This window comes from Lepisosteus platostomus, chromosome 8, assembly GCF_059453375.1.
Source record: "Lepisosteus platostomus isolate fLepPlt1 chromosome 8, fLepPlt1.hap1, whole genome shotgun sequence".
Taxonomy (NCBI): domain Eukaryota; kingdom Metazoa; phylum Chordata; class Actinopteri; order Semionotiformes; family Lepisosteidae; genus Lepisosteus; species Lepisosteus platostomus.
In genome coordinates, this window is record NC_142618.1 from 50,940,540 (window position 1) to 50,955,588 (window position 15,049).

Here is a 15,049-nt window from a genome sequence, read left to right on the forward strand (position 1 = left end):
AGGTTTAGAACATTTAACATATCCGAATCAATCGCGCCTATGCCACAATAAGAACGGTTCTTTTAAATACCTTAGAATCAACACGTAACCTAATCGCTGTTCTGTGACGTGCTGTAACTGCAACAAAGTCGTATTTTTCATAAGGTCCTTCCCTGCCATTGAAACACTCATGCAAAAGACTTGGAAATGTTTGAGAAGGACGAGCTCCTTCATGGAAAAAACGTCATATATGTTTCCACTGTTTGTACTGTCTTTGTCAAGGCACGTGGCAAACTGAAAAAAGAAACAGCTATAAAGACATTTAGACTTCAAAATGTTCTGTCTTACGTGTGACTAATCGCGCTCAACACAATCACAGAGGACTGAAAGTAAAATCTGGATAGATTGAAAAACGTCAAGAGAGTACGTTTTGTAAATGTGTTAGAATAAAGGAGTTTGATGTTATGTTATATTTTGCAAGATGAAATATGAAAAAAGAACATTATTATAATATCACGTCCACAAATCTACTCCCCCTCTTTTAACGTCAACACTACTTGTAACGCCCCCCTTTCAGTCACACATTAAAGGCGTCATGTAGTCTCACATTTGATGACGTACACCCCTTTTGAGGCCGCCCTTAAATGCGTCACCAGGCCTACTGTCTCAGCATTATGACTCGCCCGAAAAAGGGTTGTCTTAAAGGGTGGCAAGGGAACTGTGGGATGTGTTTTTGTTTATTTTAGTGGGATTTCGGAGTCCTCCTCAGCAGGTGTTTCATGACAGCTGTCCTGCCTTGTTGAGTTATTGATGCTTTTGTGCAATATGAAGAATGGAAGAGGACGATGTGACTATCAGAGAGCAGAATTTCCACAGCCAAGTCCGGGAGTACATCGTGAGTACATTCATGCAATGATGAACTGAATATTAATACAACAAAGTTGGGAGGGGGGGGACAAGTTTTGAATCGCATTTACAGTTTTCTTTTGCAGGCCTAGTCTGAAAACAACCCCCTTTGGCGCCATCCCTGCCCCCCCACCAGAACAAAAGTGTTCAGGAAACGTGTCCTGGCGTGGCCACCGCCTGTAGCTTTTGTAGCTACAATTTCCACCTTAACACGCCTCTGAACGCAGAACCCCCCCAAATCTCAATTTCTAAAATCAAATCGAGGACTGTGATTATAGTGCACAACGCTTCTCTTAAGTCTAAAATATCGAACACAGATCTGCACCTCAGCAGACCCAGAGAGTTTACTTAATACCACCCTTGGGGTTGAAACGGTTTGCCTTTATTTCTGGGGATCCAAGCTGGGCAGTCTTTGCGGACCTTGCGTCGATCACGTTTGCATATTGATTGGATTTGTTTTCTGTAAATGTTAGTCACGAGTGCAGCATTGGTTGTGTGGTACCCAGGCGTACCTAATAATGGATCTACCTGGTTTAGTGTTTCTTGTATTTGGTCTTGTAAGTGACAAATTAAACAAAAGCAATGAAACATTTAAATAATCTTTTTACGTCAAATTAAAGAAAAAAGAGTGCTATACAATAGACTAACATAAACTAGTCATCGTGCGTACCTGTATATCCTCAACTGAAGTTATTAGCGGTGTCTTCTCTCTGGCACCATTGTTTCTACAAGACGTTTGCGTGTTTTAACACGTGGGTTGCTTTGGTCTGGTTTCCAGCGATAAACACGCACGAACGGTGTAATTGGTGATTTTAAGTGGTCCCTCGCTGATTTTGATGCCTATGTAACTCCCACGGGATATCCCTGTCCTGGAGAAGTTGCTGATGTAGGAAACTCTGTGAGCGCGGAAGGGCAACAAAGCTCAGCGATCGACTTCCATGAAAGTAAATGAAAGTGTTTAAGCATTGTCAATTTCTGTATGCAGTAGGTTTGCTGATGGTATTTGAGCAAGACTAGAGCAATAATTGCAAGCCAGGCGTATGATTAGACTGTGACAATAAAGAAAGAAATACAACGTGGTATTGTGCTTTAACAGATTTTGCAGGCGTGACAGCATTGATAGATACTGCTGGGTGTTCCTGCCTTTATTTTGCATTTCAGTTACTTCTAAACGGGCAACACTGTTTCTGTTATTATCAAAGTTAAAATTGCTGGTGCTGTACTTACAGTGTGCTGTAGTTGTAGTGCTGTACTTGACTATTGGAGCTTTTATCTTCAACCTATCATTTGATGATATCATATCATTTCCCATTCATTTGCATTGTGACAACCTTTATAATTGGAGTGTGCCTACATTCTAAGCTTAGGTTGAGTGTCTGTCTTAAAGCTGTTTCCTGTCTTTACCAGTAACCTGCTTATAAGCCAGGTGAGGGGCAGAGGAAGCTAGAACATCACGCAATCTCAGAAAGACTGGTTAGAAGGAAGACTTTTATGCTGGATAGGATGCCATTCCATTACGGGACACGTGCACATTCTTTAGAGACACTAAATAACCTAGTTTGTGTTTGGAACTCCTTAAGAATGTGCAGACTCCACACACAAGGTGTCCCATTACTGAATTGAATGTTTAACCCAAGAACTTGTGAGGCAGCAGTGCTGCTTTAGGGCAATGGTTGCTTAAGCAAGCAATTGATTTTTTTTTTTTTAAAGAAACAAACAATGCCTGGGATCCTGCAAGGATACAAATTATTTTGGTGTACTGATTGGGCTTGCTTTGGATTGTGTTTCAATGACGGTGACATCTGTGGCTGAATGAAGAACTGCCCAAAACCCGTCACGAGTTTTCAAATAATGACAGTGTGCTATAGCATCTAAGCCACTGGTGCTGTGCCAGTATTGTAGGTATGCGATTTCAGTGCTGAACATTGTTGATTTCTTTTTGAGAATTTGCCGATTTAAAAAAAAAAAAAATCTGATGCATTCTAACAGTTTATCTAGTTTTCCATGATGATCATTTTTAAAATGTCAGTGTTACAGTAAACTAATAATGGAATAAAGATTTATTGAAACTCACATGGCAAAGCCATTATAGTTAAAATATGCCTGCCAGTTCTTGTACTGATGACAAGGGTAGTACAGTTTTTCCCCAATCGCTAAGTGCATTGAGCGTGTGATGATATTATCCCATTACTGTAACTTAACATTGGCAAGAACTGGTAGTGTCCTTTTAAAATACTAAAAAAAAAACAATTTTCACTTAATGCTTAGAGCATCACATTTGCAATCATATTTACCTATTCAGTTCTTCTGTATAGGTAAATAATATATAAAACTGTTTTAGTTTTCTAAGCTTGAAAGTAATCTTACAATAAGTGTGGCTTTGGAGCTATAATTGTGTAATTAGAAGTGAACATTGCCTGATATTGTCATTTTGATAGTGCTCCTATACCAATATTAAAAAGGTTCTAACTATCTGAAAAATGCTTCACTTCCCATCAGTTGGTATGAAGAAGCCATGAATTCAGATTGATTTACAATTGCTTTGTCAACTCTCACAGTTCCCTGAAAAGCATAAAGCATCTAATTTATTGGCTGCTTGTGCACGTTTTTCAAGTCACCCTGTCATTGATTTCCAAGAGCATGATGGGATACAAAGCTTTTGAGAACAGCAATAACAAATGGGGAAAAAATGATGAAAACACCAGTGAATGTCTATTAACATGGTAATCCAAGAAAGACAATGAAGTACCCCTGCAAATGATAATTTTGATCTTTACTATAACTAATTATTGGATGTTAAATTATGTATTGAATAACATGATGGCAAGACACTTGTACTGCATTTGAGAGGAAATGGAGTGACACGTGTTTTAGATTTTGAATTGCACATCTTAAATTGCCCTTGCAAATGACAGAAAGAGGCAAAATTGTGACAAGATTTAACTACATTTTTCTATTTGATGATCAGATATCGATTTAACCTACAGATTATAAAATGTCTGTTACAGTAATTTAAAAGGTTTACAAAATATACACTACTAATGTAAGCCAAATCAGGAGCAGCAAAAAGGCCTGCTCCATATGCAGATGTTACTACCTAACTGCTTAGTTTGGTAATTTACCATGGTGAAAAGAGATATATTTGTCTGCAGTGTAAAAAAGAAAATAAATAATTTAAAAATACAGTTGTATTTTTTTCTGTGAAAGAGTTTGTATGAGTCTGCCGATGCTGGTGTGGCCAACAGGAAATCCTGAGCTGAAGATTTCCATTATCCTATCCTCTTATCACTGAAGACAGTTTAAATAAGAATCGGCATTAATCGTTGAGCAATGTGGGGATAATTCCAGCTTGGCTTCTTTAAAAAGTGAAGTAGTTTACAAAATGTATTTTGAGTGTGGACTTTGCAATCTCCTAAAAATAAATAATTGAGTAGTGACTTCTGTGGCTTTTTTTTTCTTATTTTGTGAAATACAGGTCTGGTTGTTATTTCTTTAGAAATTTGTGTGACTTATCTGAAAAACCAATCCAATTTCACATCAAGTCTGCATTGTAGTACACCATAACCTTAATAATCTTAACTTTACAGGTTTCCTTAAACATTTAAATGTAAAGATATTTATTGAACAAAAGGCCAGCTTATGTATCTTTGACATACAAAAGGTCAATTTTTCATGGGAGGACTAATTTAATGTTTGAGTCCAGGAAATGAATTTAATTTGTACAGAATTGTGCTATACTGCATGTTCACTTCTCAAATATTTTTTCACCTTATGTGCTTTAGCTTGTCTTGTATTGTTGTAGTACAACACATTGCCTTTGTTGAAACATATTACAGAACCTTTATATTATTCTACTTACAATTGTACTGTGTAACTTTTTTTGTTGTTGTTTGGAAGTTTATATTGCAAAAATATTGTCGATTTTGAGTTAATGGATCAAACTAATTCTATAAAGAAGTTCAAGAAGGTAGCCGCATCAGCGCGTGTAGGCTGCAAAGGAATAAGTAAATATTTATTCCATGTTGAAAAGAAACGCACCATTTTGGCTGTGGAGTTTTCTTCAGGTGTGACAAAGTCTCAGCTGAAATGTTGTCTGTTTTTTCTTCAGCATGGAATAAATGTTTACCTGTTCCTTTGCAAATGATATAAATATGAATGTGATTGACCTGTTTTTGACTGACTTTGTCCCTTAAGATAGGCAGCATATCTTTTTGCCCTTTGTAAAAGGTCATTTGGTATTTACAGTAGGTTAAAGTGTATGAGGAGGCAGGAATGGCAGTATTTTGGCTTCAAGGAAGAACATGTATCCTCATGAGCTTTTCAGGAATGATACTAAAAATATATATATATTATGTATGTTGGTTTTGCATAATTGCCAACACAATTAAGACTCTACAGCACTGATGTTTTCATGAAGGCAAATCATATTGCAGTATGTTTATCTACAGCAACAAAACAGGTGTTCTTGTCTTGTCTGTGCTTTCTAAAATACCAAAAACTGAATACTTTTAGGACAGAAAGTTAAAATATGGTAATGAAAATGGTCAAAAAATATATTATTTGCAAGGTACATTTAACTCGCGTTTTTAGTTAAAAAATATTTTTTTTTGTTCACAGATTTGTTTCCTGCTGTTTGCAGTCCTCTACATTGTATCTTACTTCATCATAACCAGATACAAGAGGAAAGCTGGTGAGTAGTAGTTGCTGCTTGTTTTCTGGTGCCTTACAGTGAGTATTGCTATTATACCATCAAATATGCTGAGAAAATGAATGTCATTAAAAAAAAAATCCCTGAACATCATTGTATATCACCATCACCTGTTCTCATTGAAAATCCTTGAACGATTTACTAGTTTGCTCTTTTATACTGAAACTGCACCTGAACATCATACAACTCCGTGTGTCAGTGTGCATAAATAATAATGCTGATATTTGCAGGTATTCCTGAATCTATTACATTTATTAGTTAACACAAATTCAGAAGTTGGGGAAGATTACTCAATTCAAAACTGCTAGTCCAAATGTGTGCCTTCATCAATAGGCAGATGTGTTTCATTCATAAAAACTGGAAACTATTTCAGGTTTTCTTTCCGGTCTGTGCTTCAGCACACAGTGCATTATGAATTGTTCAGACCCTTCCTATGGTGTGTCATAGTTTTTTAAATGACAGAATGAGGCATTCACCTTTTTGTTTTAAACTTAATTTGCGATTCGAAGCATGAATGCTCAAACTGAAGACTTTGTAAGTGTAAGGTAAGTCACAGTAAATGTCAGCAAAAATGTAAAAAATAAATTTGTTGACTGCAGAAGTATACACACCTGTGATCTCGATATTTGGTGGAAGCTCCTTTGGCAACAATTACGTCTTTTTGGATAAGTTTCTACCAACTTTGCACTCAGGCTTGGTGCAATATTCTTCTTGGCAGATTTGCTGAAGCTCTCTCAATTTGTTAAATGTTTATGGACAGTAGTTTTAAAAGTTTTTCCACAGGTTCCCCAATTAGACTTAAGTTAGGACTTTGGGCCACTCAAATATATTCACTTTCTGATTCTTAAACCAGTCCTGTGTGGCTTTGATCTTGTGCTTTGGATCAGTTGCATGGTGAAGGAATTTATTTCCATGTTTTTGGTCTGAAGCAGGTTTTCAAGGGATGGTGTTGAAGCAGGTTAACGCCAAAAACATTTTCCAGAGGTTTGACTTTGACTTCGGTCCTTTGTTGCAAAACCAATATGAGTTTTGAGATGTTTTTTTTCTAATTCCCTTCAAACTCCCTTTGCGATGTGACTGGGATATTGTTGACAAGTGGACATTTTCCTCCCATGGGTGGGTAGCTGCGTCAGCATGCGTAGGCTGCAAAGGAACAAGTAATAGGTTTATTCCATGCTGAAAAAAAGAAGAAAGAGAACACAACGTTTCGGCCGTGGAGCCTTCTTCAGGTGTGTGAAGGTGTGTGAGGAACGATTTTCCTCCCATTGTTGACACACAGACATTTTTTGTCGGCCACTCAAATCTGTAACTCTTTCAGAATTGTTGTTGGTCTCAAAGTTGATCGGTTTCCTCTTGGCCCTGTAACTCAGTTTGGGAGGGCAACCTGGATCAAGGCAGCATCTGGGTAGCTGCCACTTCTTACAGATTGACTTCCCTATGCTCAAAGAGACATTAAGGTTCTTTGAAATGTTTTTACATCCTTCTCCTGATCTGTGATAAATATGTCACTGAGATGTTTTGAAAACTCCTTGGTCTTCATGGTTGAATCTTTGCTTTAAATCCACACCTGCCTAAAGGACCTTACAGAGACAGGTGTATTTTAAAATCATGCGACCCTCTATTATTGCACATGGACAGAAGCCACATGACTGATTTTGTGATGAGTTAAGGTATTTTTTCCCCTCATTTAGGTTTGCCCCAGCAAATGCTTTGAATACGTATGCAGTCCTGACTTTTCCATTTTCTTCCAGATTTATAAGTTGTTCTTGCTTTTGCTTTGAATATGTGTATTAGGATGGCTATATAACGGATATGAATTGCTGATTTTAAGTGTCATGACTGCAATCTTTAGAGCAACAAAATGTGAAAACTGTGCAAGAGTCTGAATAATTTTTAAAGCCACTGTAACTCCAAAAGCATGACAGGTTAAAGTCCTAACCTGGACACTGTTTTCAAGATGCGTTGACCTACATATGTGCACTGGAATGTATGTGCTGAGGGACGCAGGGTCAGGACTGAAAGAACTGTGACCAAGCAGCCAGAACTAACACCAGCAAAGTCGAGCTGTTTGCCGCAAGGGGCTGTCCTGTGATTGGAGGACAGGAAAAACAGGATTCCATAAGCATGATCAGGATGCCCTGACCGAATCCCTAAAAAATTCTCAGAATAGGTTCTGAGGATGCAGGCAGTAGGTTTTTGATCAAACTGTGTATATACAGTAATTTCTTAAACACTAAAAATATTTTCATTTGGCCCAGTTTTTCCAGACCTAGTCATTATTTTGTCTCCCCTTTTGCTCAGGATTATTCTTTAGTTGAAAGCATTTTTCTCTCTGTGTTTTTTTTGTATATACGTCATGGTTTACCAGTTTTAAAACCTGGTACCATTACCAGGTAGTCAAAAAGAACTGTATATTAGGTGCTCAGAAGAGTCCATGACTGCCTTACAGTAAATGCAAGTGAAATAATATGCAATAAGATACTTTATAAATAATAAAGTCATAATTTCAAAATGTAAATATGATGCAATTAATTGTTTTTGTTCCAAGAATAATATTGTTTGTGTATATACTTCTGCTGAGAGGCTTAGTGAGGTACATTCAAATCTCAGGATTAATATAAATGGAGGTAAAACACTGTTTTTCTTTAAATGTAAATCCTAAATTAATCCTTTATTTAACCACGTATGTCGGTTTAAAACATTCTGACCTTTCTTATTCATCCAGAAATATATTTTACTGGAATGAATTTGAGTGAAATACCTTGCTCAAGGCCACAGAAGCACTTTCCCACCTGGGATTTGAACTCCAGACTCTGTGTCCGGGAGTCTTGACCTCAAGTCTCTGCAGTATTTATGGACCAGCACTGCCCACAGGCGCGGTGTCTCGGTTCATTTCCAGAAGCGTGTCGCCTTGAATTAGCCTTAAACACACGGCTATGACATCTCTAGCTGAGCTGTAGTACCAATGTGAAAAGTGAATTCCAGGTTGCCTTAATGCTTTTCGCTGACTGAACTTTGAATTTACATCAGACGGCACAAGTCTCCACCTAGCTGCTCACGCTGACGACAGACTGATTTTATTATTTTATTGCAAGAAGTCTCTTTTGGATGCTGCAGGAATTCTTCTGGAACAGTTTCCTTCACTGTATGAAATAATCTGGCACATACAGTAGGCAGAATACTGGGGGTACGCTTGGGGTTACCATCCCAAAAGTACAGAGACAAGCAATGGCAAATTTCAACACGATTTATAATTCACACCTCTTTTTCTCAATGAGGATAATCGGATTAATTTTAAGATCTAGCAAAATGACTTAATAGGAGTTTTTACCAACAGTGCAAACAATGCTAGAAGCAGATATTCCAACCAATTCCTGTTTTCACTTTTATTATTGTTCTTTTTAACTATAGTGTTTTTAAACTTTTCCTTAGATGACCACGAAGATGAAGATGCCTTAGTCAACAGAATATCGTGAGTACAGATTTGCACTATGGTCCTTATTGATATTATGGTCTTTGTAGCTCAATTTGAAATTTCAGAGAATCCTTACTTTTAGCTAAATATTCTCTTAGAGCTTAAAGTGTATTTATAATTTTGTAAGTGCAGTCTAGTCTTTTCTTAATGGTACATTGAGGAGCACAGAGTGAATTTTATTTGTAAGGTTGTTTATAAAGTGAAAGCAATTTTGCATATTTTATAGTAATTTGACTTATTAATAAATCTGAGCCTCCCATTTGATTTGCCTTTCCCCTTATTGCCCACATCCCTTAATATATCCTTTTCTGTAGATGTAGACGTTAGTATACATTATTTGGAAATCATGGAGTTTATGAAGTTTTTCCTCCTAATTTTGATTCTCTTTAATCATGCTAACTTTTTTCCTATTTGACTGTTTTAGTGGTATAGAGCAAGCAATTTCTTATGGTTTATGTTATCTGTTTTTCACACCGAGGATGTTTCTAAATGTGTCTTTGTAACTGATTATGAAGATGGGGGACAAAATCCGGTCTAGATTATAGGCGAAATGAATAGCAAAAGGAATATCGAGCTATAATCGCTCTGGATGGTACAGTTGTGGTCACAATTATGATCATCCGGATAGTCTTACTGAAATGTAGCTAAGACCAGAAAAATCACAAGGAGCTGAATATACTTGCATTCACTGTTTCACAAAACATTTCTGCTATCATTTTGCCACAAACCTCTCATAATTTTAGCAAACAGATCTGCACATACTAGTTGCGTAACCCTCACATTGTATCAGTCTGTTGTTGCCAATCATGTTCTGCGGTTTCCCAGAGTGTTTTGCACTTCTTTATTGCTTATCCCATTACATGCTTAAGCTTAAGTCCCAGAATTGTATGCTAGTTTCCAGACCTTCTGACTGAAGGAACTTTGCTTTGTTTAAGGTTACTGTTGGAAAGAAATACTTAGTTCAACACACTGCCTTCCAGACGACACTACTTTGCTTTGAGTAACGAAAAGATATTGTACCTTTGCAAATGTACCTTCTGTCTCATACTAATTGATTCTTGCACCGGCAAAACATGTCCACACTCTCATGCTGCCATATCTATGTTGTTGTTTCTAAACTACAGAGGTGTGTAGATAAGTGACTTTTTTCTATATTAATGAAGTTTCTTGAAAGCCAATTTTTATGTTCCAGTAAACATCTCTCTTTTAAACGCAGCAGTGAGGAGAGAGATTATTTAAAAGTACATGGAGCAGAAAATGCAAAATATCCACCTGGGTTGATATGGCTTTGCTGAATACATATGCTGTTTTTCAGCTCTCTGAAAAATTAACAAAAAGTCCATTTTTTTTACCATTTATCCTTTAAAGTATTTTTGTTAATAGTTTGTGGTTCTCTTGGCTGATGTGCAGTACATTTTTGCTTAAAAGATTAAGACGCCTGTTTTACAAAAACGTAATGATCCACCCCCTACCTCCACATTGTACGCAGATTACTTCAATGACCAGAAAACGTAACATCTTGAAGCTGATGTGCTGATCTTCTTAGTGCTTTTACCTTAACCTTACTTAGCCTGAATGGGGTGAAACTGATGGAATGGTGTAAAAGAAGGCTAGCATCTGCAAAAAAAAGACCTTGGGAGATGGTTAGGACCCTGTTAACAATTAAAACCAGTGTCACGCTGATAAAAGCGTGGGATTCTCTTGAGGAAATTTTGTAGTAAAATAATGGCAAAACATGTGCACTCATGTTTTGTTTGGAGACGATTCAGTTTTTACATGGGACTGCACAGTCATATTGCAGCTAGCGGTGCTACCTCGCAGCTCCAGGATCCTGATTTTAATTCCTGTCTTGGTGAAATTTGTGTGTTCTCCCCATCTTTATGTGGGTTTTATCCGTGTGCTCCAGTTTCCTCCCTATTTCCAGACGTATGCACCCGTGATTTAATGAGCTCTTTACAAAGATCCGAGAAATGAGAATAACTCTGTGGCTGTGCAGTAGATTGGCCAGACTTTGACACAGGCATACATTTGATACAATTAGACATCCTTATTTGTAAGAGCGGAAAAAGTACTTCTGCTCAACCACTCACAGTGGTGATACCACTGGTATCTTAAGCAAATTTCTTTGCTCAAATATGACGTACAGTAGATGTTGTTTGTAGCTGAGTATGTGAGATTCCTACCTACCTACCTAATTGTGCAGCAACCAGTATTTTTGTGCAGCTGTAAGTATTCTTGTATCACTTGTTTGTCTGCTGTTTCACTGAATTAACCATATTTCAGTTGCCGTTTCACTGTTGTCTTAGACTTTTTTTTTTTGACCTCAGGTCCTAAGACGCTGGATACTTCTACTTACCTGTTAACTTTGAAAACTTTGATCTCTTTGTCACCAGAACACCATTTTTTCCTGCTAAGGGTCATGACAGCCTGGTGCCTGTCTCAGACACATAGGGTGCAAGGCTTCAGTGTCCGTTAAGTAACGGAGAGCAGGAATGGATCGACAGCTTTTAGAAAAGGATTTACTTTTTAGATGAGTAAATGAGAATTTTGCTCAGTGAGTTGAGTGTGCTGTCCTCGTCTTCTCTGAGTCACAGCTCTTTGTTTTTGGTTTATGACGTTAGCCTCGGTTTTGATTCCTGTTCATGAATGGTATTAACAAATTAACCAACCTCTTTATGTTTCTTCCATGCATTTAACTTCCCTGACTAATGCCCCTTTGTTTGATTCCACAGACTTTACTTGTGCACCTTCACGCTGGCAGTGTCAGCAGGGGCAGTGCTGCTTCTGCCGTTTTCTATAATCAGTAATGAGATCCTGCTTTCCTTCCCCAAAAACTACTATATCCAGTGGCTTAACGGCTCACTAATCCATGGTCAGTATTTTTTTTCTTTTCCCCTCCCCCCTTCAGTTCTGTAATGTATATTTTTTGTTTCTTGGTGCTTCACTGCAAACAGCCAGAAACTTTCACAACAAAGGTTACAGACAAAATGATTGCGTCTCCTCATGTACAGAATAAGCTCTGTCACGTTTATTTGAATACTGTGACCGATGCAATAACCATGAATGCGTTAATAACAAGAATGACCATCTGTTTTTGAAGTTCTGTTTTAATTTTGAGATTCCCTGATTAGGGTATGCCTTTTCAAAAAGCAGCTAATGAAGAGAAATTCTAGATGTTTTCCTGTATGCAACAATTAGTTAAGTTATTGATTTATTAGTTATTTTTTCTGTTAATAATTGCCATCAGATTGTTGGGACATGTTTCTTTGTAGTGGTCAGTTCATGTGCAGGACTTAAATTTTAGGTTCTGAGTTTTATAATGTAACTGTAATAAACAATTCTTACAGTACGTCTTAAAAACGGTATCATCAATGAAAGTGGCAGATGTATAGAGAGTGCACTTTTATTTCAAGGACTGGAAGAATTTTGATCATTAAGAAAATTCCTTCTGATAAAAAGAAAAAATAGCACATGACATGTATTTGTATATGCAGTGCCCCTATTCAAATATTCATATCTTTCCACATTTTTCACCTACAACCTATTCCATGCATTCAAATCAAAAACAAAAAAGATAATTATGAAAGAAAAATGGAAACTTCTTTCATATTTCATACGTGTACATATTCAAACACGTTTCTACGAGAAACCTAAATTTATTTAGGTACAAATATTGCCTTAAGCCACAAAAGTAGTTGAGTGTGGCTCAATTAATTGTGTGGCTTGATAAGGCAATAATAGTGGTTCACGTGATTTCAGAATAACAGCCACTGCCACTGTAAGGACCCTCAGTCTGGTAGGTAGTGATCGGGAGAAGGGTTTAAAAATGTTTCAAAAAAGCTAAATGTAATGAGACGAAGTCGATCATTTAAAAAGTGGAAAACACCCAGATATGGGAGGATGCTCCCCCAAATGGAGTAGATGGGCAAGAAGGAAAGCATTTAGGGATGCCATTATGAGTTCTTCATGAACCCAGGCACATGGAGAAACACCAATGTGAACTACTAGAAACATCTTGGAATGAGCTTTGTTGTGCAGTGTGCTCCAGTCCTGAACGGATGAATGCAGTTGACTTAGGTTTTATTCAGTGAAAAATTAGAGAAGTGCGCATAAAACTGAGAAAAGATCCTTGAATCGATTAGCTTCTAGAAACTAAACGGCCAAGGAGACGTTGGCTTGCCTTCTCTCATCTGTTTCCTTTCCATTCTTAAGAATTTTGACCCCAGGATAGCTTCTAGGTGTATTATCTGTTTCCACAGATTGATAATAAAATGAAGGATGTATTAGGTTTTTATTTCTGAACATTCAGGGAATCGGTTTAGTTTACCACTAGATGGCATCAATGTACAACCCTTTAAGGATTTTTGTGAATCCAGTTCTGTTCCGAACATGACCATAGAACAAATTCAGCATTAGCTGATTAAAATATCAAAATATTCTCTTAGTGTGACTCATTCTCTCATATGATAGTTGAACGTGAACATCCAAAAATGTATGCGATGCATAACCAGCACATTTATTTCGATGTAATGTACAGCTTCGATATCTATTTATATTTATGAATATTTTGATGTACTTGGTCATTAAGTTTGTGACAATTAAAATCTATGGATTTGTTTAATTTCTTTGGTTTAGCATACAGTTATCTTTATGAATCTGTCAAATATTGTTTAGGAAGTTGAGTGCATTGCAGTTTTAGTAATCTTCTTTACCACTCTGTTGCTTTCTCTGTTCTCATTCTTTTAATTTTTTGTTTTGTTGCAGGCCTGTGGAATCTGATGTCTTTGTTCTCCAACTTATGTCTGTTCATGCTAATGCCGTTTGCCTATTTCTTTCTGGAGTCAGAAGGATTTGCTGGATCAAAAAAGGTACAGGACAGCCTTATTTTTTATACTTACCGTTTTCTGCAATGTTCTTCTTAATTTTTTTTTTTTTCGAATCGTCTGGATGTAACGGGGCCACTATCTGAACTGTTTCTTAGCAATATTAAAAAGATTGCTAATAAAAATAGTATATTTAATAATGTATAAGAGTTTGCTTTACTACCCTAATAACTACCTTATTGTATCATTTACCTTTCTTAGGATGTTTCCCTATACAATTATATACATCTTAAATTCTAAAAGAATGCAGTTCCCAAAGTAGGCACACTCTTTTCTCTATGCCTCTAAAAACATTTTACAATTATTTTAGCCATAGTGTGGGTGGAGGTTAAGCACTGGCAGAGTTTTGCCTGTCATGTTTTTACCACTCAAGGAATAGGTCAGATATTTTGTTGCTTATAACTGTTGTCATTTTATCTAGTAACTATTTGTATCTGATATGACTGGTGTAAAATTGTCACTGTAAGTACAATGATGCATCACACATTTCTAAGCAGCTAATTTCAATGATGCAGAAGTGGATAATAAAGCTAATGGTACAACATAAACGAATGAAAACATCGAAAGTGCAGAGTGGGTCATATGACTCATACCACAGTAGAACAACTGATTATATGAAAAGAAAAGCAGTAGTTTCATGGCTTGAGAATTCACGAGAATAATGTTAAGGGTTCATCTGCAGTGCTGATGATAAGCTGCAAGTGTCGGGCTTAAAGGAGCGTTCTTGAACGATGTGTTTTAGGAAGACAACAGAAACTGATCAAGAATGGAGCAGTGGGCATAGTTTGTATTAATACTCAATACAGCCTCTTTAATTGGATAGAGCAATGGACGTTTAGGGTGCTTATATTGGTTGGCCTGCTCAGACAATCGTATTTTAAAAACTACAACTTATTTGAAATCTGATAAACATCAGAGGGTGCAATATCAGCTCAGTGTCACAGTTTTGCCATGCTGGGTTGCTCATGTCTCTAATGGCCACAAAATATAGGTGCCATCTGGTGCCAGGGTCCCATTTGTGCCTGTCCTGAGTTTCCTAGCTCTGCAGTAGATGGATTTCATGACCCATTTGTCTGCATTATCTAGTTAGCTGTAAAA

The 15,049-nt window shown here is 37.1% G+C and overlaps 1 protein-coding gene across 4 annotated transcripts in view; it reads left to right on the forward strand.

The window, feature by feature from the left end:
• Window positions 1–609: 609 nt before the first annotated feature.
• lmbr1 (limb development membrane protein 1) overlaps window positions 610–15,049 on the forward strand; it is a 72,638-nt gene continuing 58,198 nt past the window's right edge. For 2 of the 4 annotated variants that reach the window (XM_088643844.1, XM_088643843.1), the window contains exons 1-5: window positions 611–874; window positions 5,503–5,575; window positions 9,026–9,065; window positions 11,801–11,940; window positions 13,833–13,936. In XM_088643844.1, coding sequence (XP_088499970.1) covers window positions 812–874; window positions 5,503–5,575; window positions 9,026–9,065; window positions 11,801–11,940; window positions 13,833–13,936 — 420 coding nt within the window. In that variant the 5' untranslated portion in view covers window positions 611–811. Of the gene's footprint in view, window positions 875–5,502; window positions 5,576–9,025; window positions 9,066–11,800; window positions 11,941–13,832; window positions 13,937–15,049 lie in introns of all 4 variants that reach the window. The other 2 variants (XM_088643845.1, XM_088643842.1) reach the window with 2 other exon arrangements.